The sequence below is a fragment of the Octopus sinensis genome, linkage group LG4, assembly GCF_006345805.1.
Source record: "Octopus sinensis linkage group LG4, ASM634580v1, whole genome shotgun sequence".
NCBI lineage: Eukaryota > Metazoa > Mollusca > Cephalopoda > Octopoda > Octopodidae > Octopus > Octopus sinensis.
In genome coordinates, this window is record NC_043000.1 from 123,796,228 (window position 1) to 123,820,169 (window position 23,942).

A 23,942-nucleotide genomic window follows, 5' to 3' on the forward strand; every position below is an offset into this window, starting at 1 on the left:
AGACTAGTCAGGCCATAACCCGTGGCCCCTACCTGGGACGTAGTCAGTCCACCTGTGTATACCTTCCTTCTTGTGACACTTGTGAAGACCTGTTGAGGCAAGTGAAAATCAATCAAAATAGATGAACATCAATAGAATTTGTATCTTTGTGGTACCAGTGCCGGTGGCACACAAGAAAACCATCCGAACGTGGCCGTAGCCAGTACCACATCGACTGGCCTCCGTGCTGCGGGCACGTAACAAACACCATCCGATCGTGGCCGTCTGCCAGCCTCGTCTGGCACCTGTGTCGGTGGCACATAAAAAACACCATCCGAGCGTGGCCGTTCGCCAGCCTCGTCTGGCACCTGTGTCGGTGGCACATAAAATCACCCACTACACTCTCGGAGTGGTTGGCATTAGGAAGGGCATCCAGCTGTAGAAACACTGCCAGATCTGACTGGCCTGGTGCAGCCTTCGGGCTCCCCAGACCCCAGTTGAACCGTCCAATCCATGCTAGCATGGAAAACGGACGCTAAATGAATGATGATGATGATGATGATATATATATACACCTCTGGAAATATGCTGTGAATGCGAAGATCCAACAGATAACGTGAGTTCATGGTTGTTTCCTGCACCAGCTTCACATAGAGGCGTTAGGAAGGACATCCAGCTGTAGAAACACTGCCAGATCAGACTGGAGCCTGGTGCAGCCTCCTGGCTTCCCAGACCCCAGTCAAACCGTCCAACCCATGCTAGCTTGGAAAATGGACAGTAAATAATGATGATGAGGAGGAGGAGGATGACATATATATATACTTTCTGCATTTTCTATATGCTGCTATCTCATTTTTTTCACATTTCTTCTATTTTTTTGTTTTTTATCTAGTTTCAGCTCCCAAGCTGTGGCCATGCTGGGGCAATGCCATTTGGTGTTGCTACATAATTTTACTTCATGAATGCCTTTTAGGAATTGCCATTTGGTGCATGAGAGAGTTTGATGTAGCCGCCCTCATCTGCACCTCCTGCCGCGAAGTTGGTTCATCTGGGACATCTGACAGGAAAGGGTCCAGCTTTATTTTGAAGACATCTACATCCACCCCATGCAGGTCTCTCAGGTCCTTCGGGAGGATATTAAAGAGCTGTATTATTCAGTTTTTAATGATAGCGATGACGATGACGACAACAACGACGACGACGATAGCAACGACGATGACAATGATGACGATGATGATCACAACGATGGCAATGACGATGACAACAACGACGACAACAACAACGACGATGACAACGATTTCGACAATGACGATGACAACAACGACAATGACAACAACCACAACAACGATGACAACAATGACGACGATGACGACAATGATGACAATGACGACGACAACGACGACAACAACGAAGGCAATGATGACAACCACAACCATGATTATGACAATGATGATGACGATAACAACAATATGAATGACAATGTCAATATCAGTGATGATGGTGATGATGATGATGATGATGATGACAATGCCAAGGAAGAAGAGGATAAAGTTGATAACAATGTTCTTGGCAATTCTTATCAACAAGGACACTGATCAAAACATAATTGTAAACAATGGAAAGAAAAGCTAATCCATCTTGAAAGAGAAGCTTTAATAATTGATAAGAAATCATTGTCTTCTTAACGTTAGAAGTTGTTAAAGCAGCAAGCTGGCCTAGAGTAGAAAAGAATATTATTTGGAAATAAAGGCAGTGAGCTGGCAGAAATGTTAGCACATCGGGCGAAATGCTTAGTGGTATTTCGTCTGTCTTTATGCCCTGAGTTCAAATTCCGCCAAGGTCGACTTTGCCTTTTATCCTTTCAGGGTTGATAAATTAAGTACCAGTTGTGTATTGGGGTCAATCTAATCAACTGGCCCTCTCGCCCAAAATTTTGAGCCTTGTGCCTAGAGTAGAAAAGAATATTATTTAAGGTGGCAAGCTGGCAGAAATGTTAGCATGCTGGGCAAAATGCTTAGCAGTATTTTGTCTGCCATTATGTTCTGAGTTCAAATTCCGCTGAGGTCAACTTGGCCTTTTAACCTTTCATGGTCGATAAATTAAATATGAGTTACACACTGGGGTCGATGTAATCGACTTAATCCTTTTGTCTGTCTTTGTTTGTCCCCTCTATGTTTAGCCCCTTGTGGGCAATAAAGAAATAAGAAAAGAATATTATTTGTAAATAAAGGCAGTGAGCTGGCAGAAATTTTAACACACCGGGTGAAATGCTTAGTGGTATTTCATCGGTCTTTGTGTTCTGAGTTCAAATTCTGCCAAAGTCGACTTTACCTTTCATCCTCTTGAGGTCGATAAATTAAGTACCAGTTGCCTACTGGAGTCGATCTAATCAGCTGTCCCCTTCCCCAAAAATTTCGGGCCTTGTGCCTCGTGTAGAAAAGAATGTTAGAAGTTGTTACTTACAGAAAGAAAACGTTGGTGAAAACAAATCCTTTTCACAAATGCTTTCATCGCTTCCATCCCGGCAGTCTGTTTCTTCATCACATCGCCAGTCGATGGGAATACAGCTTTTGTCTTGGCATGCAAACTGGTTGCCGTTACACACTGCTATATTTAGAAACAGAGAATAATAGATACAGCTGGATGACAAAAATAAATTGATCGAGTAGGATAATGATAACCTCATTAATCTAAACTAATAAATAATTCATTAATTAGTCTGCAGTAATTGCAGGCATGGCTGTGTGGTAAGAAGGTTGCTTTTCAGCCCAACCCATGGTTTCAAGTTATGTCCCACTGTGTAATTCTGGTGGGGTGGGGTTGGCAAGTATCTGCTATTACCTTGGGATTTAATAAATGAAAACTGAAAGAAGCATATTGTGTATATATAAATATGTGTAGCCAACTGGCTTCCATGCCAGTGGCATGTAAAAGGGCACCATTCAAGCGTGATCGTTACCAACGTTGCCTTACTGGCACCTGTGCTGGTGGCATGTGTAAAAAGATCGAGTGAGGTTGTTGCCAGTACCGCCTGACTGGTCCCGGTGTCAGTGGCACGTAAAAAGTACCCACTACACTCTCGGAGTGGTTGGTGTTAGGAAGGGCATCCAGCTGTAGAAACTCTGCCAAACCAAGATTGGAGCCTGGTGCAGCCATCTGGTTCGCCAGACCTCAGTCAAAATCATCCAACCCATGCTAGCATGGAAAGTGGACATTAAACGATGATGATGATGTGTGTATGTATGTGTGTGTGTACATGTGTGTATATTACTGTCTCTTTGCCTTGACTTTATGTGATGCTTGTAAATGAGTGTCACCGTCATACAAGCTGTGTCACTCATTTCAAATCTTCTGTGGAAATATGTTTGGTCATGAAGAAATAGTAATTTCAAAATTTGGCACAAGGCCAGCAAGCTTGAGACAGTGGTGGGGGTAAGTCGATTACATCAAATCCCAGAACTGGTATTTATTTTATTGACCATGAAAAGATGAAAGCAAAGTTGATCTTGGCACAGTTTGAACTCAAATCATAAAGCATTTTGACCAGTGTGTTAACAATTCTGCCACTTCATTGCTTTGTCATGAGGAAATATTATCTTACTTTGAGGGCTAATGACAGGAAGATCATCCAGGTGGAGAAAACCCACCACAATTAATTCCATCCAGCCCATGCAAGCATGGAAAAGTGAACAGAAAGGCATAGAGGAGAATGTAATTTGGAGTATATCATATGTAGGGAAATAAATGGTGGTCATGGCCTTTGATCATAGGCTTGGTCAATCATCATCATCGTCATTTAATGTCCTCTTTCCATGCTAGCATGGGTTGGACGATTTGACTGAGATCTGGCGAACCAGATGGCTGCACCAGACTCCAATCTGATCTGAAAGAGTTTCTACAGCTGGATGCCCTTCCTAATGCCAACCACTCCGAGAGTGTAGTGGGTGCTTTTACGTGCCACCAGCACAAGGGCCAGTCAGTTGGTACTGGCAATGGTCACGCTCAAATGGTGCTTTTTATGTGCCACCTGCACAGGAGCCAGTCCAGCGGCACTGGCAACGACCTCGCTCGAATGATTTTTCACGTACCACCAGCACAAGTGCTAGTGAGGCGACGCAGGTAACGATAATCAGGTCTGATATTTTCTTTTGACTCTGCCGGTTACGACGACGAGGGTCCCAGCTGATACAATCAACGGAACAGCTTGCTCGTGAAATTAACGTGCAAATGGCTGAGCATTCCACAGACACGTGTACCCTTAACGTAGTTCTCGGGGATAATCAGCGTGACACAGAGAGTGACAAGGCTGACCCTTTGAAATACAAGTACAACTCATTTTTGCCAGCTGAGTGGACTGGAGCAACGTGAAATAAAGTGTCTTGCTCAAGGACACAACGCGTCGCCGGGAATCGAACTCACAACCTTACGATCATGAGCCGAATGCCCTAACCACTAAGCCACGCGCCCTCACAGGTCTGATATATTAGCTAAATAGCAACAATTACAGTTACAGAGAGAGAAGCCTTCTCCTTACCTGTTGTTGGAAGTTCAGTTGTATTATATACACACCCGGATTCATCACTTCCATCATCACAGTCCTCTTGTGTGTTGCAAAGAAGACGAATTGAAAGACATTCCCCATCAGAGCAAGCAAATTGTTCTATTCCACAAGAATCTGCAAAGAAGTTTTATTAGCCATTATTATTTTTATTATTATTATTATTATCATTATTATTATTATTATTATTATTATTATTATTATTATTATTATTAAGGCGATGAGCTGGCAGACTTGTTAGCATGCCGGGCAAAATGTTCAGTGATATTTTGTTTGTCGCTACATTCTGAATTCAAATTCTACCAAGGTGGACTTTGCTTTTCATCCTTGCAGGGTTGATTAAATAAGTACCAGTTATGCACTGGGGTTGATGTAATTGACCTAATCCTTTCCCCCAAATTTGGGACTCTGTGCTTCCAGTAGAAATAATTATATCGTGGGTTGAAATTCCATCAAAGCCAACTTTGACCTTTACTTTTTTTTCAGGGTCAATGAAATTAGTACCAGTTAAGCACTAGGGTCAATGTAATATTCCCCCAAAATATCAGAGTGTGCACCTTTTCTAGAAAGGATTATTATTATTATTATTATTATTATTATTATTATTATTATTATTATTATAATTGCTTTTGCACAACTTCTAATGCTGAAGATGTACTATGGTGTCAACTATTCACTACCAGTGAACTAAGGTATCACCTCTTATTTTTCGAGCACTTTCCGAGTATTCAAGCAGTTCCAAGCAGTGCTGTTTTCTGCAAGTGCTCCACCCTTATTGCAGCCCTATTTGTTCCACGTACTTTTTGAGATTTTTGCTCACTGCTCCCAGGGTGCCGACAATTATTGGCACTACTGCTACCTTTTTCATCGACCACAACTACTTAACTTCCCAAGCTAACCTGTCATATCTCTTGACTTTTCTTTCTTCCTTATTGCATAACTTGATGTTGACTGGGCATGCTATATCTATGATCCAGTATAGTTTGTTTTCTTTCTCAATTAAGACTGTCCGGCTTCCTATTCTCTATCTCCTGGTCGCACTGAATCATGAAATCCCATAGGATCTTTGCATTTCTATTTTTGACAATGCCTTCGAGTTTGTGGTCTATTATTATTATTATTATTATTATTATTATTTTTATTATTATTATTATTATTATTATTATTATTATTATTATTATTATTATTATTAGGAACCTACATGGTGGTGAATTGGCCAAGTCCTTACAACATCAGTAAAAACACTTGATTGTTTTTCTTCTAGCTTGCTATATCTGAGTTCAATTCCAGCTTAGGTCAACTTTGATTTTCATCCAGCAATTTTTGAGAGGAGATTAGTCAATACCCCCAGTACTTAGCTTGTAATTTATTTTATTGACCCCCACCCCTTGGAATCAATGAATTAAAAATCAAAAATCACCAGCATTGTGTCTAAATTACTCTTTTACTTGTTTCAGTCGTTTGACTGCGGCAATGCTGGAGCACCGCCTTTAAAAAAATCATCAACCACAGAGGGACTTGAACTCGGACCCTCAGATTTTATCACTCAACAGTTCTTAAAAGTCAGATGCATTACCAACAGAGCTATGCAGGCTGAATATTAAAATATTAATAAAGGTAGTTTGGTGGAAGAAACAATAGTGTCAGATTTAGCCATCATCATCATTGTTTTACATCCATTTTTCATGCTGTTGAATGAGTTGAATAATTGTTGAATGAGCTGTTATGGTCTGCTCACCCAAGCAGGTCAGAGGACTGTATCTCAATTGTGTACTTCCATTTGGCTAGGTTTCTATGGTTGGATGCCCTTTCTAACATTAACCCCTTCCCACAGTGCACAGGACATCAACACTAGTGAGATCTCATCATCATCATCATCATCATCATCATCATCATCATCATCGTTTAACGTCCATTTTCCATGCTAGCATGGGTTGGATGGTTCAACTAGGGTCTGGGAAACCAGGAGGCTGCACCAGGCTCCAGTCTGATCTGGCAGTGTTTCTACAGCTGGATGCCCTTCCTAACGCCAACCACTCTATGAGTGTAGTGGGTGCTTTTTATGTGCCACCAGCACAAGTGCCAGGGGAGGCTGGCAACGACCACAATCGGTTGGTGCTTTTACGTGCCTCGGCACAGAAACCAGTCAATCATATCCGTGATAATATGAAAAGGTCCTTTGAGTTTACATTTTACAGAATTTACTGGGTGCATTTTTCTTGGCACCAACACTAAAGAGGTAGCCACGTCCTTGACATTATTACTTCAATGGAACGTATGAACAGCACTTGTCTCTTGCTTCTGACAATGCAAAGACAAGATGATGATAATCCTAACCAGGACTGACTTCTGCCACTTAAGGACATCCTTACACTTATCAAGGGGTTTCTCTTGTCCAGGATTCCCTAGGTCAGAGAAAAGACAAATCTAGTATATCTGTGAGAGAGATATCATATGTCGGGGCTGCTGCCAAAAGAGTCACCAATGCTGAACTCATCCACTTTAATGAGGGCTCCACCCCATTTGTAAGTTTGATTGATGGCTGTCGACACTTTGTTCATCCACCCTTGTTGAGAGGCAATTTATAATTTTTTTTCTTTTTGTCATGATATCAAACCACTCTTTACATTCTGAGGTGTGACCCTGAAGTCGTATTGCCAGTTTAAATGCTGACATCCCAACTATGAAACAGGTAGTACTGGTTTAATTAATTACCAACATCAGATCATTTTGTTTTGTTTTTTTTTTGTTTTTTGGGGACTTTTTGCTGTTTTTTAATCTGATCTAACGAAAAGAAATGTGTAAAACAATAAAAAACAATTATGTGTAAAACAATAAAAAAACAAAGAAATATCTGATAATGTAATTATTTGTAGGTCATTTTTGTTAATGTTGTGCAAATAGTGATTGTTTTAACATAAAGTATGTTTACGTACAACAATGGTGTTAGGTCACTGAAGGCAGTGAAAGAATGTTTTCAAAGGGATACATACGTTGGTTATTAGAAGCGGGTGTACTATGATTGTTTAAAGCAAGCGTACTATCTTCTTTAGTACATCCCTCCTCGTCACTGCTGTCAATGCAGTCGTTTATGCCATCACATAGTTTGTCACGGTTCACACAACTTCCATCAGCACACTTGAACTGGTTCATATTACAGTGTTCTGCAATAACAATAAAGACTATAACAGTCAGCGCTGGATTAACCCATTAAGCAATATAAGCATGTGTTTAGGACATCAAGGGACGGGAGCCCCACAGAAATGAAAATGGTTTACAGTACAAAAGAAATCACTTTAAACTTGCAAAAATAATATTCGTAATGCCTTATCTCTACTAAGTATAGGAACAGAAGTTTTACATAAAATTAATTTTAACGATATCATCAAACACTTTGCAATTTACTCTTTGCCCTTTTACTCATTTACTTGTTTCAGTCATTTGACTGTGGCCATGCTGGAGCATCACCTTTAGTTGAACAAATCAACCCCAGGACTTATTCTTTGTAAGCTTAGTACTTATTCTATCAGTCTCTTTTGCCAAAATGCTAAGTTACAGGGATGTAAACACATCAGCATCGGTTGTCAAGCAATGTTGGGGGGACAAACACAGACACACAAACATATACACACACAAACATATATATATATATATATATATATATATACATACACATATATATATACATATATACAATAGGTTTCTTTCAGTTTCTGTCTTCCAAAAAAACTCACAAAGTTTCTTATTTCTTTACTGCCCACAAGGGGCCAAACATAGAGGGGACAAACAAGGACAGACAAAGGGATTAAGTCGATTACATCGACTCCAGTGCGTAACTGGTACTTAATTTATTGACTCCGAAAGGATGAAAGACAAAGTAGGAATTTGAACGCAGAACACAAGGGCAGGCAAAATACCACAAAGCATTTCACCCAGTGTGCTAACATTTCTACCAGATCGGCACCTTTTAGCTTGGTTTCTATGGCTGGATGCCCTTCCTAATGCTGGAATGTGGCAATGCTGGAGCAGTGCCTTGAAGTGTTTAGTAAATCAAACAAACCCAGACTGGTAAATTATGAGGACATAAACAAACCAGTATTGGTTGCCAAGTAATGAGAGACACGTGTACACGTGTGTGTGTGTGTGTGTGTGTGTGCGTGTATGTGTGTGCATGTGTGTGGGAGTGTGTAATGTACGTATGCATGCATGTACATATGTATGTATGTATGGATGTATGTATGTATGTATAGATAGATAGATAGATAGATAGATAGATAGACAGACAGACAGATAGACAAACAGACAGATAGATAGATAGATAGATAGATAGATAGATAGATAGATAGATAGATAGATAGATAGGTAGATAGATAGATATACAGGTAGATAGATAAATAGATAGATAGATAGACAGACAGACAGACAGATAGCCTGAACAGGCTTCAAGACATTTTCTGTCTACCATATTCACTCAAGACTTTGGTCAACTTGTTTAAGGTGCTGTTCAGTGGGACTGAACCTGAAACTATATGCTCGCCAAGCAAACTCCTTAACCACAGAGCCATGCCAGCCACTACAGACACTATACATAATTACATTACTGGCACCAGTGACTGTCCCATGCATTGAGGTTTACAGTTGAGTGCAATGTCCTACGTAGCACAATTGTTGCAGTCAATAGTGTAAGTGATTTGAGATTAGTGTAGATCTGATACTTTAGAAAAGAAAAAATATATTATGTGAGAAAAACACTTGTTTCAGTCCATCTGTTGATAATTTCAACAAATTCAAATAAAACAACTTTTGTAAATGGACTTAATAATCAATAACACTGATATTAAAGAGATAACTGCCTGTTATTTCCTTTTGAATCATTTGCAAGAATGATTTTATTACAGATATAAAGAAATATAAGTCAGGGAGAAGATGCACTCTTATACCTGTTAGTAGAGTGTGTATATTGTCTGAATTTTATAGTGTTAATTATCCTTCATGGCTGGTCTTACCAATAGGTTTCATGTGAACTTATATAATGGAGAGTTAGGCAACAAACCAGTTATATAATGCACGCATGTCAGAGATAACTGTCATAGAAGGGGAAATGGCAACTGTTCTTTCCCCTTCCATGTCGGCTATCTCTGACAAGTGTATATCATATATCTGGTTTATGGTAGCAAGCTGGCAGAATTGTTAGCACACCGGTTGAAATGCTTAGCGGTATTTCATCTGCTGAGTTCATATTCCACCAAGGTCGATTTTGCTTTCCGTCCTTTTGGGGTCGATAAGTTAAGTACCAGTTGCATACTGGGGTTGATCTAATTGACTGGACCCCCAAAAAATTTCAGGCCTTATACCTGTAGTAGAAAAGATTATATATATGGTTTGTTGCCTCACACTCCATTATATGATTAGCATAAAGAAATATATATATATATATCATCATCATCGTCATCATTGTTTAACGTCCACTTTCCATGCTAGCATGGGTTGGACGATTTTGATTGAGGGCTGGCGAACCAGATGGCTGCACCAGGCTCCAATCTTGATCTGGCAGAGTTTCTACAGCTGGATGCCCTTCCTAATGCCAACCACTCCAAGAGTGTAGTGGGTGCTTTTTACGTGCCACCAGCACGGGGGCCAGTCAGGCGGTACTGGCAATGACCTAGCTCGAATCTTTTTACACATGCCACTGGCACAGATGCCAGTAAGGCGACGCTGGTAACGATCACGCTCGAATGGTGCCCTTTTACGTGCCACCGGCATGGAAGCCAGTTGGCTGCTCTGGCAACGATCATACTCAGATGTTGCTCTTGGCACCCTACTAGCACGGGCACAAGTGCCAGTAAGGCAACGCTGGTAACGATCACACTCGAATGGTGCCCTTTTATGTGTCACTGGTACGGAAGCAGGTTATCCACTCTGTCAACGATCACACTCGTATGGTGCTCTTTGCGCCCAGCTAGCACGGATGCCAGTCATCGAATTTGATTTTGATTTCATATATATATATTATATATATATATATATATATATGTATGTATGTGTGTGTGTGTGTGTGTGTGTGTGTGTATGAGTTCCTCCAACCTTTGATGGGTTTTATTTTTCATCCTGCTGTGTGTCCAACAAACCCCCTTCCTAACAAAGCAGGCTCGGTGGGGTGCCAGTTCAGTTACTGATGACCTGACCATGCAACAGGTTGTACTGGGTCACATGTTACCAGTATTGCTTGAGAGCAACCTTACATAAGCACAAGCAGTCAACAGTCATATATTGCTTTTGTATATTTTATTTATATTCTTAAATCTCTTATATTTTTACCTTTTTTGTGTGTATTTTTATATATGTATGGAGCAAACGGAGCTTCTTAGCCAGGAAGGCAACCTATCTAGAAGAAGAAAAGCTCTGATAATCCAGATAGATTAATTTAATCGTTGAACTTCGTAACATAGTTTGTTTATCAATATTATTTGTATCTTGTAATTATTTTGAGTTTGATCGTTGTTATTATTATTATTGTTATTGACTGGATTTGTAGTGGACTGGTGGTTGTGATTGAATATTTTCATAGTGTATTGTTCATTTGTTCTAATATTTTTGCACCTTTCTTTAATTTATGGGGCTTAAATGTTTCTTACTTTCCATTAGTATATAATTTTTCACCATTATATCATTTTTATATATATTGATAGTTATAAGTTACGATAGATATTAATTATTATATCTATTTATTTAGATTTTTTTTATTAAGGGATCTAACGTATTACATTTAATTTAATTTGAGAATTAATTTTGTTAGACAATATATTATTTAACTATTAGGTGTTATATTTATTAAGTAGTATTAAATTTAAGATAATTAGGTATTATATTAATTGATATTTAGTCAACTATATTATAGAGTGATATATTAAATCTATAGATACTACACATATATATTAATTATATAGTTAGCTTATTTAATGAGTTTGTCTATATTTGAACCATTTCTTATTTTGATTACAATATTAATGACTTGTGTATATTAATAAATTTTAAAGTATTGAATAATTTAAATATTGTTTTTAGTTTTCACTTAATGTATATTTAGTATCTTATATATATATATATTAAATTATATTTATTAATTAATTATTTTATTATTCTAGTTTATTTTTAACCTGATGAGTGGCTATATCGAAGTGATTTTACTACTACTATTAATTTTTTTACTATAATCATTTCTTAAATATAGTCACGAAACACATGTCGTTTTTCTACCAAATATATGTTTTTATTATTTTTTGCAATTTACTTAATCATCGGTATATTATTGTTATTTTAATTTTAATATTTCTATTATATGTAACTTTCTAGATGGTGTAATTTAATTGTTCATTTTGAATTGATAAAAGGTATTTTTTTCAAATTTATATATATATATATTATATAGTGTGAAATTTGATTTAGTATTTCTAAATTGAATTTTTCCCTGTAAGTTAGGATTAATATTCCCTCAAATAATTATTATTATTATATATATATATATATATACATATATACACAAACATATATGTAGATATATATGTATGTATATTTACACGTGTGTGTGTATGTATGCATGTATGTATATACACATGCATATCTTATATATATATGCATATATATATATATATATATATATATATATATATATATATATATATATATATATATATATATATATATATATATATGGGAAAAATAAATTCAAAAAAGAACAATTCAAACTTTTTGAGAGGTCCAAAAAGAGAGAAAGAATGATTTCTAATAAAGATTCATCATATTCATAAAAAACAGCCAGAGCAAGTATTAAGAATATGAAAATAGTAGTTGAAAAATATCGTTAAAGGTATAAATATACCATAAACGATTATAGAAAAATGGAGGAGAAAAAGATGTTGCATCAAAATTAGATTTAATACAAAATAGGATTCAATACATATGCATTTCCAAAGGACAATACAAATATGTAGGAAAAAATTATAATCATAGTAATTATAATTAAATTTATGCATTGTCATTCTTATCAGCGTGAAGAATTTTTGGAAGGACATCAAAAAAGGTTTAATAAAATAAAGTAAATTAAAATAAGATACAATAAGGGAGAATACAAAAGGGGTAATAGGGAAAAACCAGATATTTACAAGCAAGTTGTAAAAGGGAAAAAATAACGGTAAAATAATAGTGAGAGAGACAAAAGAGAAAAAAGACAGACATATCAATGTGTATGCACGTCTATATGTGCAAACAGAATGATTAGATTTGGCTTTTCTGTTTCTCCTGACTTATTTAGGATTATTTCTTCCTTTAACAATAGAAAACTAAATCTTTACTACAAGAATTTTACCTCCTCTACTACTGATACTAATCCCAATTATTCAAATAGCTCTGTATCTTCTACCAAAGGTTCCCATACTCACACAAACACTTCCTCCTCAATAGCAAGACACATATTTCTGCCTCTCTATTTCTCTGTTACACTCTAACTGTCCATCATCTGATACTGGATCACCTCCTCTAATGCTCTCTCTGTTGTGGAAGGACACCTGTCTCTCTGTTTCTTTGTCACACTCTAACCTTTCACCTTCTGACACACATTCTCTTCCTCAAATGCCCCTACCCCTCTCATGGTTCCTTGTCTTGTGAGTTACATGGTTACCCTGCCAGTGCTGGTGCCACATTAAAAGCATCCAGTCCACACTGCAGTGTGGTTGGCATTTGGAAGTCCACTCTGCAGAGTTTTTGGTGTTAGTAAGAGCATCCAGCCATAAAATCCCTGCCAAGACTGACACAGTAGCCTAGGGTAGTTTTTCTAGCTGACCAGCTCCTGTCAACCTTCCTACCCGTGTATGCATGGAAGATGGATGTTAAATGATGATGATGATAATGATGTATATCATATTTTCACACACAGCTGTTATAAAGATCATAATGCATGTATCTGTTATTACTGTATGTAAAGTTATAGAAAACCAACAAATGAAATAATATTTGAATTTTTTATATTTTTGAAAATAATTATATTTAATGTTTGTATAAGTGCTTATTCCATAATTAGATATTGTAACTATATGAGCAGAATATACAGTATCACACACAAGCACACACACAATCATGTGTATATATGTGTGTGTATGTATGTAAAACATGTATCATCGTCATCGTCGTCATCATCATCATTTTAATAATGTGCTTGTATGGTAGTAGTTCTGTGCTTGCATGATAGTAGTGATAAGGAGATGATGATGATGATGATGATGAAGATGATGTTGATTACGATGATGATGTAGAGACAATCTTTTGTCACTCTTTTGGTCATAAATGCAGTGAACCAGAGACAAGATTATTGAAAACTTTTAACCAACAATATTATTGTTTGCAAAAATGAAAGATGAAATACATAAATAACAAAACTAGTCTAGCCCTCCCACATCCACCCTATGCCTACCCTACCCTTCCTAAAGGAAAATGAAGGAAAAAAATCGATATTTCATAAATATTCATATTTTATGATTATTAGAAAAATTCCTTTAGAGAATATTATTGAAATAACTGTTGCTATTCTAACGCTTGACTGTTTCACCAATATTGCATATATTGGGAAAACATGTATTCCTAACATATACAACAAGAACAACAGTAATCAAAATAGATGTGCTTGAGAGTGTGTGTGTGTGTGTGTTGTGTGTGTTGTGTGTGTGTTGTGTGTGTGTGTGTGTGTGTGTGTATGTACAGTACTTTGCAAAAATCTTTGGCCACTTTATTGTAAAGTTCTACTAATTGCCAACTTATGAACGGATGTTTCACATTGTATTTTTTACAGATGAAACATTGGCCCTGTTGGAATCATTTCCATACCTAATCATTATATTTTGTAGTAGGGGTTCTGAATGAGAGGGGAAGATGTGAGATGACCACCAAAAATGGCCATGCAAAAGTTTCTGGCCACCTCACATAAACCATCAGGATACATTCAGTGTTTTAAAACAGAAAAATGTTTATAATGAAAATTTATTACATAATGTTCATGTCAAGAAGTTACTGTACATTGTTAATATTTTGTGTGGCTTCCCTTAGCTTGAATAATTGCTTCAATGTGCCTGGGAAGAGATGCGTATAAATCTTTCACCATCTTCACAGGTATGAGATGCCATTCTCTGTGGCTGAGCTCCCATAACTCGAGATTGTGTGGATTCTTCTGACGAACTTTTCTCTTTAGTTCTGTCCATATTTGTTTGATGATATTTAAGTCAGGGCTCTGAGCTGACCAATCTTTCAATACGGTAACACCTTCATCAGCCAGATTCTGTTGTGTTGCACACAATCTGCAGCATGGAGCTCCGTCATGCTGAAAAGCCTCACCTTTATCCAAGTCTGGTATCAAATTGTCCTTCAGCAACTGGATGCAAATGGAACTATTCAAGTTACCATCAATTTTAACCAACTTTCTTGAACCATCACTTTTTATGTATACCCAAAACTTCACTGTTTTCATCGTGTAACATGAGTCGTTTCACTTTCTTGAAAGCCTTCTGACAAATTCTTATTTCTTTACTGCTCACAAAGGGCTACACACAGGGGGAACAAACAAGGACAGACAAACAGATTAAGTTGATTATATCGACCCCTGTGCGTAACTGGTACTTATTTAATCGACCCCGAAAAGATGAATGGCAAAGTCGACCTCGGCAGAATTTGAACTCAGAACATAGCGGCAGACGAAATACCGTTAAGCATTTCACCCGGCGTGCTAACGATTCTGCCAGCTTGCCGCTTTCTGACAAATTCTGGCTGATGAAGGTGTTACCATATTGAATGATTGGCAAGCTCAGAGCCCTGACTGAAACAGTCATTTGACAGGATGTGTATATATATATATGTATATATTATTTAATAACAGCTTGAATTGGCCCCATGCAACTTAAAGACATATGATAAAGAAATAAAGAAAAGAAAATCTATTAACTTACCTCTGATTGCATTAGATGAAAAAATTGCTAAGTTTGGACATTCATCTTCATCACTGCCATCAGGGCAGTCACTTTCACCATCACAGTGCCATGCTCGTGGAACACAGGAGCCATTTGTGCAGAGGAATTGGTCGATATAACACCTGGCTGGAAAGTAAGAATGGTAATAAGTCTTAGAATGTTTATTTTATCTCGTAATCCTTTTGATAACCCACCCAAGACAGCTTCAGGTTCTGAGATACATGTTTTCTAGACATAGGAGTGGGTGTGCGGTAAGTAGCTTACGTAACAACCACATGGTTCTGGGTTCAGTCCCACTGCGTGGCACCTTGGGCAAATGTCTTTTACTATAGCCTCGGGCTGACCAAAGCCTTGTGAGTGGATTTGGTTGATGGAAACTGAAAGAAGCCGGTCGTAACTTAGCAGTTCGGCAAAAGAGACCAATAGAGTAAGTACTAGGCTTACAAAGAATAAGTCCTGGGGTCGATTTGCTCGACTAAAGGTGGTGCTCCAGCATGACCACAGTCACATGACTGAAACAAGTGAAAGAGTAACATTTCATTTTAATAATGGCAAAGTTATTTAACTAAGTTCTTCATTATTTTCAAAATTAATTGAAACAGAGCTAATATATTTTCATAGAAATGAGGTAATAAAACGGTTACGAAATATAGGATTCAATGTTGAAATTTCTTTTCTTGTTGTTTTACAGGTAAATAGAGATGATGCGGGGGTGTAAACTACAGTCAGTCTAAATAATAGAAGCAACTAATGTTATGTGCTAGATGGCATGTTAGGCTTGCTTCCCTTACTGTTTAAAGGTAAAGAAATTGTAAGTAGTCAGGTTATTGTTATATTTTAAACCCTAGTTTAAACTTTAGAAGACCCTCTGTGCTGTACCCAAAGACGATGCATATAACTCTTCTTAACTTAATTTATCTAAACTACTTTGCTGAGACTTAAAATTGGTTTTCTGATTGCAATGTGTGTTTGAAATCTTCAATAAATGAAAATTTCAAAACCACATTTTGATAAAAATATATTAAGATTAAAATGTTTAAGAATTTTCTATCCTGTGTAGACTTTAACAATTGCTTTCTTTGAGTAAAAGTTACATACTCATAACTAATTAATTAGAAACTGTTGTAGAGGAGCAATAGGAATGCTATCCAGGAACAGCAGGAATGACACCCAGCTATAAAAAAAATTCCTGAACAATATGCAAATATATAAGTTTGTAAAAACAGTCTCACCAATACTAAAAAAAACTGATGTTAAATAGAAACAAAAACAAGTGTTTAATACTACTAGAAAGTGTTATATATGTTGGTCATAAATAATGAACTCACTGAATAAACATGATATATGTACACTATAAAGACATGTTTATTTTGCACTTGTCACAAATTAGATTTAACTTAGTGGAATAATGGTAGAATGCTATTGATTTTGTTTTATTCAACATTTTCAGTCAGGCAAACGTCTTTGTGTGAATAGTTAATCTCAATAAACAATCTGTTGTAGACAAAAAGAGACATCGAGAAGAAAATAAATGAAAGAAAACACATTTTAAAATAAAATAAGCAAAAAGAACAATAAATAAATGAATAAAAAGCAATGGTGAATTTGATAGTCCACTTGATACATTTAATCTATGTTAAATTCTATGTTAAATAAAGCCTTCATTTGAGAATAAATAACACTCTCTTAGTGATCGAACTACAAATAACGATTGTTTATATATATGATGGTCTTTTGAGAGGATACCAGTAATTACTAGATAAATAGAACAGAGAAGGTAGATTCAGGGATCAAGAGAAGAGAGAAGATGGGTGGCTACAGGTCAAATGAAAGGAGAAAATACTGCCATCAAAACTTTACTTTCTCACATCAACAATAGAAGTTTGGAAGGAGTCTGATACATTATGGTGATTAAGGGGTTGCACTCACAGTTGCAAAATCAAGGTTTTGATTCTCAGATCAGGTGATGTATTGAGTTCTTGAGCAAAATACTTCATTTCATGTTACTTGAGTCCACTTAGTTGTAAATGACAAACCCTGTGATGAACTGGCATCTCATTCAATGGCAATGTGGTGATCTCAGTCACTTATGCACCATGGAAACTGAGTAACTAACCCCATGATTTCAAGGACTTGAGACAGTAAAGCCAAGGAGACTTACTTTACTGATACAAGATGGGAACTTCTATATGGCTGCTGCTTGACTTGTGAAAATAGCATTTAAATTTTCACAATTCACACACCACTATCTTAAAGAAAAAAAGAAGGACATGATGGATAATATTGTGAATCTTTGGTCATTGGTTGGTTCAGTCAGAGCTGATCTGAGTTCAAAAACAACAATTACAACAATTCCAGTTGCACAACCATGGGAAACAACCAAACCAAGAAAGTTACTTGAAAATGGCAACCAGAACTCCCTTAAACCACACCCTATTCTCTTAAGAAAAAAAATTAGAAAAAGAACAGAAAGATACTTTTAATGGAAAGTTCATGGCTTAAGCATCTTTGAGTGTAGGTCAGTCTGATCTCAGCTTACCTAGAAGATAAACAATACTAGATATAGGGCTAGAAATAGCAGCAAAATTGAAATCACACCCTATCATCTTGAAAAAATAAAGGATATGTTGGATAATGTGGTCTAAGATTTACATAGATTTACAAAAAGACAGAATGGCCATGATCTGATTGACCAGAGCTGACCCAGAGCAAAACATCCACAACAACAACATCAAGATAATCTACAGCTGTTGTCTGCTAATTAATAAATTAATGTGAGAAGAGAAAGTGATACAAACATATGCTATGGGTTGGTTCCTCTTTCTTCATTGGACATTCCTCTTCATCACTGCCATCTGCGCAATCTTGGTACTTGTCACAGTGCCATAATGCTGGAATACACACATTGGTGTTGCACCGAAACGAGTCATCTGCACAGTTCACTGCAATGCATAATCATAATATTGTTGATGGTATTTTAGTAATTAATTATTTACCAGGCAGAAGTTACTATTTGCAGCATCTCAAATCCCTGAATTCATTATACATGACCAACAAAAGAAATAACAAGTATTTTATAATTGTATTTAACATTTATCTTCATTTCTGTTTTACATAAGTTTTTTACTATTTACAACACAGGAATTCTTTTTTACATATTTATACACACACACACACACACGTGTGTGTATGTGTGTGTGTGTGTGTGTGTGTGTCTTCTTGCCTTAGTGTCATGTGATTGCTACAAACGAATGTCATTCATTTACAATATTCTGCAAAAGTCATGTCTGGCCATAAGGAAATATTAAATTGCATGGAAACAGGTGAGGGTTGGGGACAGGAAGGGCATCTGGCTATAAAAACTGCAGATGTTCAGGCTGGAAACCAGATGCATTAATTCACCAGTTTGGGAAGACTTCGAAAAGTGATGGCAGAGGTCAACTTTGCTTTTTGTTTTCCTGACAACAATAAAACAAGTACCACGCAAGTACTGGTGTCAATACCATTGACTGTTCCCTCCCAACAAAATTATTTCTGGCTTTTAGTCAATATAAGAAACTATGGTTAATTATATACCAATATAATTAGCAGTGTATCTCCATCTATCTCTCTGTTTGTCCATCCACTTGTACTGCAAATCAGCTGATATGGCACTTTCACTCTGTTTGAATTTCATACAAATACTGATAAGTTGTTTAATTAGCAGAGCTATAATGCTTTAGCAAAACCTATATTTTATGAAAACACTAACGGGTTATTTAGTTAACTAAATACTGAAGCCAAAATGTATGTACATTTAGCTGTCTGTTTATAAATTATAAACTATATATATCATCATCATCATCATCATTTAACATCCATTGGATGGTTTGATCAGGGCTGGCAAGCTGGAATGCTGCACCAGACTGCAGTCTGATTTCACATGGTTTCTACAGTTGGATGCCCTTCCTAATGCCAACCACTCCGAAAGTGTAATGGGTGCTTTTATGTGCCACTGGCACAGGTGCCATTTACATGACACCAGTATCTGCCACGACTGCAATTTTACTTGCATGACATAATACCAAAGGTCTCGGCCACTAGTCATTGCCTCTGTGAGGCCCAAAGTTTGAAGATCATGATTCAGCACCTCGTCCCATGTCTTCCCAGGTCTACTTCCACAGTTAGAGATTCGCACTTCTTTACACAACTGTCCTCGTCCAAACACATCACATGACCATGCCAGCGCAGTTGTCTCTCTTGCACACCACAATTGATGCCACTTATGCCTAACTTTTCTTTCAAGATGCTTACACTATGTCAAACATGCACACTGACATTGCATATCCGGCAAAGCATACTGGCTTCATTTCTTTCAAACCTATGCATGTCCTCATCAGTCATGGCCCATGTTTCACTTTCATGTACCATAGCTGTTCACCCACAGGCATCATACAATCTGCCTTTCAATCTGAGGGAGAGGCCCTATGTGTGTGTGGGGGAGGGTGCATCGTTGCTCTTAAGTAAAGGTGTCATATGTCCAAAACATTGCCTTTTCAGAAAACAGAAAAATAGCTTCACCATTCCACAGCAAAACTGCCCAAGGCTATAGTAGAAGACACTTGCCCAAGGTGCCATGCAGTGGGACTGAACCTGGAACCATGTGGTTGGAAAGCAAGCTACTAACCACACAGTCACTCTTGCGCCTATATACATATATATATAAGTCAGTAAATTATTTTTTTGAAAAAAAACATTGTAAATTTCTTTTTTCCCCTTCCTCAATCTTAAAAAAAAATTTTCCCTTCCAAATCTTGAAAATTTGCCTTGCAATGAAAGCCAGTTTGATTTCTTTTTTTTTATATTTCATACATCCATTTTTATTAAAATTTACTTTCAATTTAGCATTCTGCCTTATTATTTTTTCATCGCCTATATATATATATATATATATATCATTGTACATATATTTTATTACTTAAGTGATAGAGAGGAATGTGTATCTTCAATGAATCCCTTGAATCTCTTCTAATAAAGTTTACCACAAGTCATTAACTGTAAAACTGAATATTGATCATCTGTGGGTTTTCTACAGGTACACAGTAGTTTTACTGCTAAGGAGGAAAGTCATGACTGGTTGAGTTCATAACGAGCAGTTTATAAAGGACTATATATAGCAGAGGAAGAAACACAGAAAGAAAACAATTAGGATTACTTCCTACCTGGTTCTCCATCATCGTGGTTGCTTACACAATCTTTTTCATCACTTCCATCATCACAGTCTGTATAATGGTCACAGTGCCAGCCATGAGGAATACATACACCATTATTACATTGAAACTGTGGACCATAGCAGTATTCTACAAGTATAACAATCAAAATATATCATTTTGTAATTAGCTTTCATCATTTTATGGAGATTTACTTGCATAACAAGTGATCTGATCTGAGATGGTGTGCTGGAACGAAAACAATTGCAGCGGGGAAGGTGTTTATAAGCCATTTAAGAAACACACAAAAACCGTTAGATTCACTTCAACATTTAAATTTAATTTGTCAAAATATTTTCATCGCTTTGATGCAGCACAGAATTTTGTCAGTGAACAGGTTGCTGTCTCAAACTGACGAAAATATTTTGACAAATTAAATTTAAATGTTGAAGTGATTCTAACGGTTTTTGTGTGTTTCTTAAACGGCTTATAAATACCTTCCATGTTGCAATTGTTTTCATCATTTTGTATTTTTAAAATGTTTTTAAAAATCCTAAATATAAAGGTGGTGCTCCAGCATGACCATAGTCAATTAACTGAAACAAGTACAAGAATATTTGAATTTTAAAATAACACCCTCTCATTAATAAAATATCAACAAATATCCTCGTCCTCTTCATCTTCATCACCATTGTTTTAGCATCCACTGTTCCAGGCTTCCATTGGTTGGATGGAATTTATTAAGGCACGTTTTTGTTGGCTTGATGCTCTTCCTGTCACCAACCTTCACCTGTTTCTAAACAAGGTAATATTTCCCCATGGCAAGACATGTCTTCACACAACATTGGAAAGGAAAGATATTATTTTCACGCTGAAGATACTCATTTACAACTATCACATGATGTGAAAGCAAGGAGACAACAGCAAATGCACACACACACATACATACATACATACATACATACATACATATATACATACATACATACATACATACATACATACATGTGTGTGTATGTGTGTATACATATCACAAGCTTCCATGCTGTTCCCCAACTTCCAGATCCACTCAGAAGGCTTTGGTTGGTCCTGGGGCTATATTAGTAGACACTTGCCCAAGGTACCAAACAGTGGGACTGAACACAGAAACACATGTTTAGGAAGAATACTTCTTACCACACAGCCATTCCTACACCTAAATATATATATTTATACATCTACTCTACACCCAGAACCATGCTAAAGCTTAGGAGGGAAATTTAGGATTTCTCGGTTTTCTGTGAATCAATTTTCCCAGCTGGTTTGCACACTATGGCAACACAATTGCATCCTTGGGACTATGGCTTCTATGTGAGAACCCCTGAAACTGCCTCCTCACAGGAGTTTGAGGCTTCAATGAGCCCAAAAGTACATGGCATTAGACATGAGTTGTGTTCTGTTCACTGACAAAACCAGGATGAACCTTGATGAAGCTGGTGGTTGGGCAAATTGTTGGTTCTATTTTGGAGATGAGCATCACCAACATCTACGACATCAACAATAGGGTGGCGGAGTCATGTTGTGGGCGATCACTGGAGACAAACTTGTTGGCCCAGTCAGGGGGCCTGAAGAGGTAAAAGTGACTGCAGCCACCTACTGCAATCTCCTGAATGAGGTCTTGGATCCCTGGCTAGATGACATACTGCAGTCACTTCTAAGGAATCTCATATTCATGCATGACAACGCTCCCCCACCCCCACCCACTCTGCTAAGACCACCCAAACAGTCCTAGGGTCTTACGGCATACAAGGTGAAAGGTTGATGGTGTAGCCATCTCTGAATCTCAACCCTATCGAAAATCTTCAGTCCATCATTAAACAAGATGTTTATGCTGATGGATGCCAATTTCCATCAAAAGGTGTCTTATAGGTGACCATCAAAGCTGCAGCAGAGGCAGTCCAACCTGCTACTATTAAGAAATTGACAGATTCCATGACTAAAAGGGTTTTTGAAGTTATCCATCAATATGGCGCTCATGTTGCTAAATAATTCATTATGTCAATTAATGTTATAATATTATTATGGTTTTCTGTTATGGTTATTATGGTTTTCTATGTGCTAACCAGCTGGTAAAAATTTTATCAATATCGATTCACAGAAAACCAAGAAATTCTAAATTTCACTCCTAAGCTTTTAACATGGTTCTGGGTGTATACACATATTCTAAATACATCCATTATACACTTCTATTCTTTACTTACACTTAAACTTCCACTCCATATATATATATATGTGTGTGTGTGTGTGTGTGTGTGTGTCTGTGTCTGTGTGTGGAGGCACAATGACCCAGTGGTTAGGGCAACGGACTCATGGTTGTAGGGTCGCGGTTTCGATTCCCAGACCAGGCGTTGTGAGTGTTTATTGAGCGAAAACACCTAAAGCACTACGAGGCTCCGGCAGGGGGTGGTGGCAATCCCTACTATACTCTTTCGCCACAACTTTCTCTCACTCTTTCTTCTGTTGGCCTGCTCACTTAGCCAGCGGGGTGGCTTCATTTGAAGGCTAAAACAATGCGAAGCGCATTGTGACCAGTGATGTATATCAACATCTGATAGCCTGGTCGGTGATGGTGATATATATATATATATATATATATCCACTATATTCTTCACACCTCTACTATTATACTTCCACTCTACTCATCTATAAACCTCCACTTCAAACTCCCACTATACACTTCTACACCTCCTCTATACACCTATACAGCATGGTGACCACACATCCCTCTGTACCTATACTACATACCTCCACTATATACTAATACTATATGTCAATACTACAGACCTATCACATGTGTCAACACTGTACACGACCCATTGTTGAAGTCCCTATCTTGGAACTCAGGCTTCTAGAAATAGCAGCCACATTTTCCTCTGATTACATCCTGCCATCTTGCATAAAGGAGACAAGTTAACTAATCCCTGACACATATTGTCAAAAAAAAAAAGATGGCAGAACGATCATGGCTGTATCACTTTTCCTAATATTCTTCAACTGTAGGCTCAGCAATTCAGAGCTGGCCTGCTTTACATTTTCATTATATGCATTCTCTAATTACAATATTTGCCAAACACACACATACATACACACATACACACACTCTGACCCCATATCTGGGACAGTGTTGCTGCTATACAACAAGCAAACAATTCTGATCACATAATTGAG

At 37.2% G+C, this 23,942-nt stretch overlaps 1 protein-coding gene across 1 annotated transcript in view; it reads right to left on the reverse strand.

Moving 5' to 3' along the window:
- Positions 1-23,942, reverse strand: part of LOC115210576 — a 164,068-nt gene that overhangs the window by 12,538 nt on the left and 127,588 nt on the right. The window contains exons 12-17 of the mRNA XM_036502420.1: positions 20,748-20,885; positions 18,345-18,488; positions 15,526-15,672; positions 7,531-7,701; positions 4,514-4,654; positions 2,443-2,586 (exon numbers count right to left, since the gene is read on the reverse strand). Coding sequence (XP_036358313.1) covers positions 2,443-2,586; positions 4,514-4,654; positions 7,531-7,701; positions 15,526-15,672; positions 18,345-18,488; positions 20,748-20,885 — 885 coding nt within the window. The remainder of the gene's footprint in view (positions 1-2,442; positions 2,587-4,513; positions 4,655-7,530; positions 7,702-15,525; positions 15,673-18,344; positions 18,489-20,747; positions 20,886-23,942) is intronic.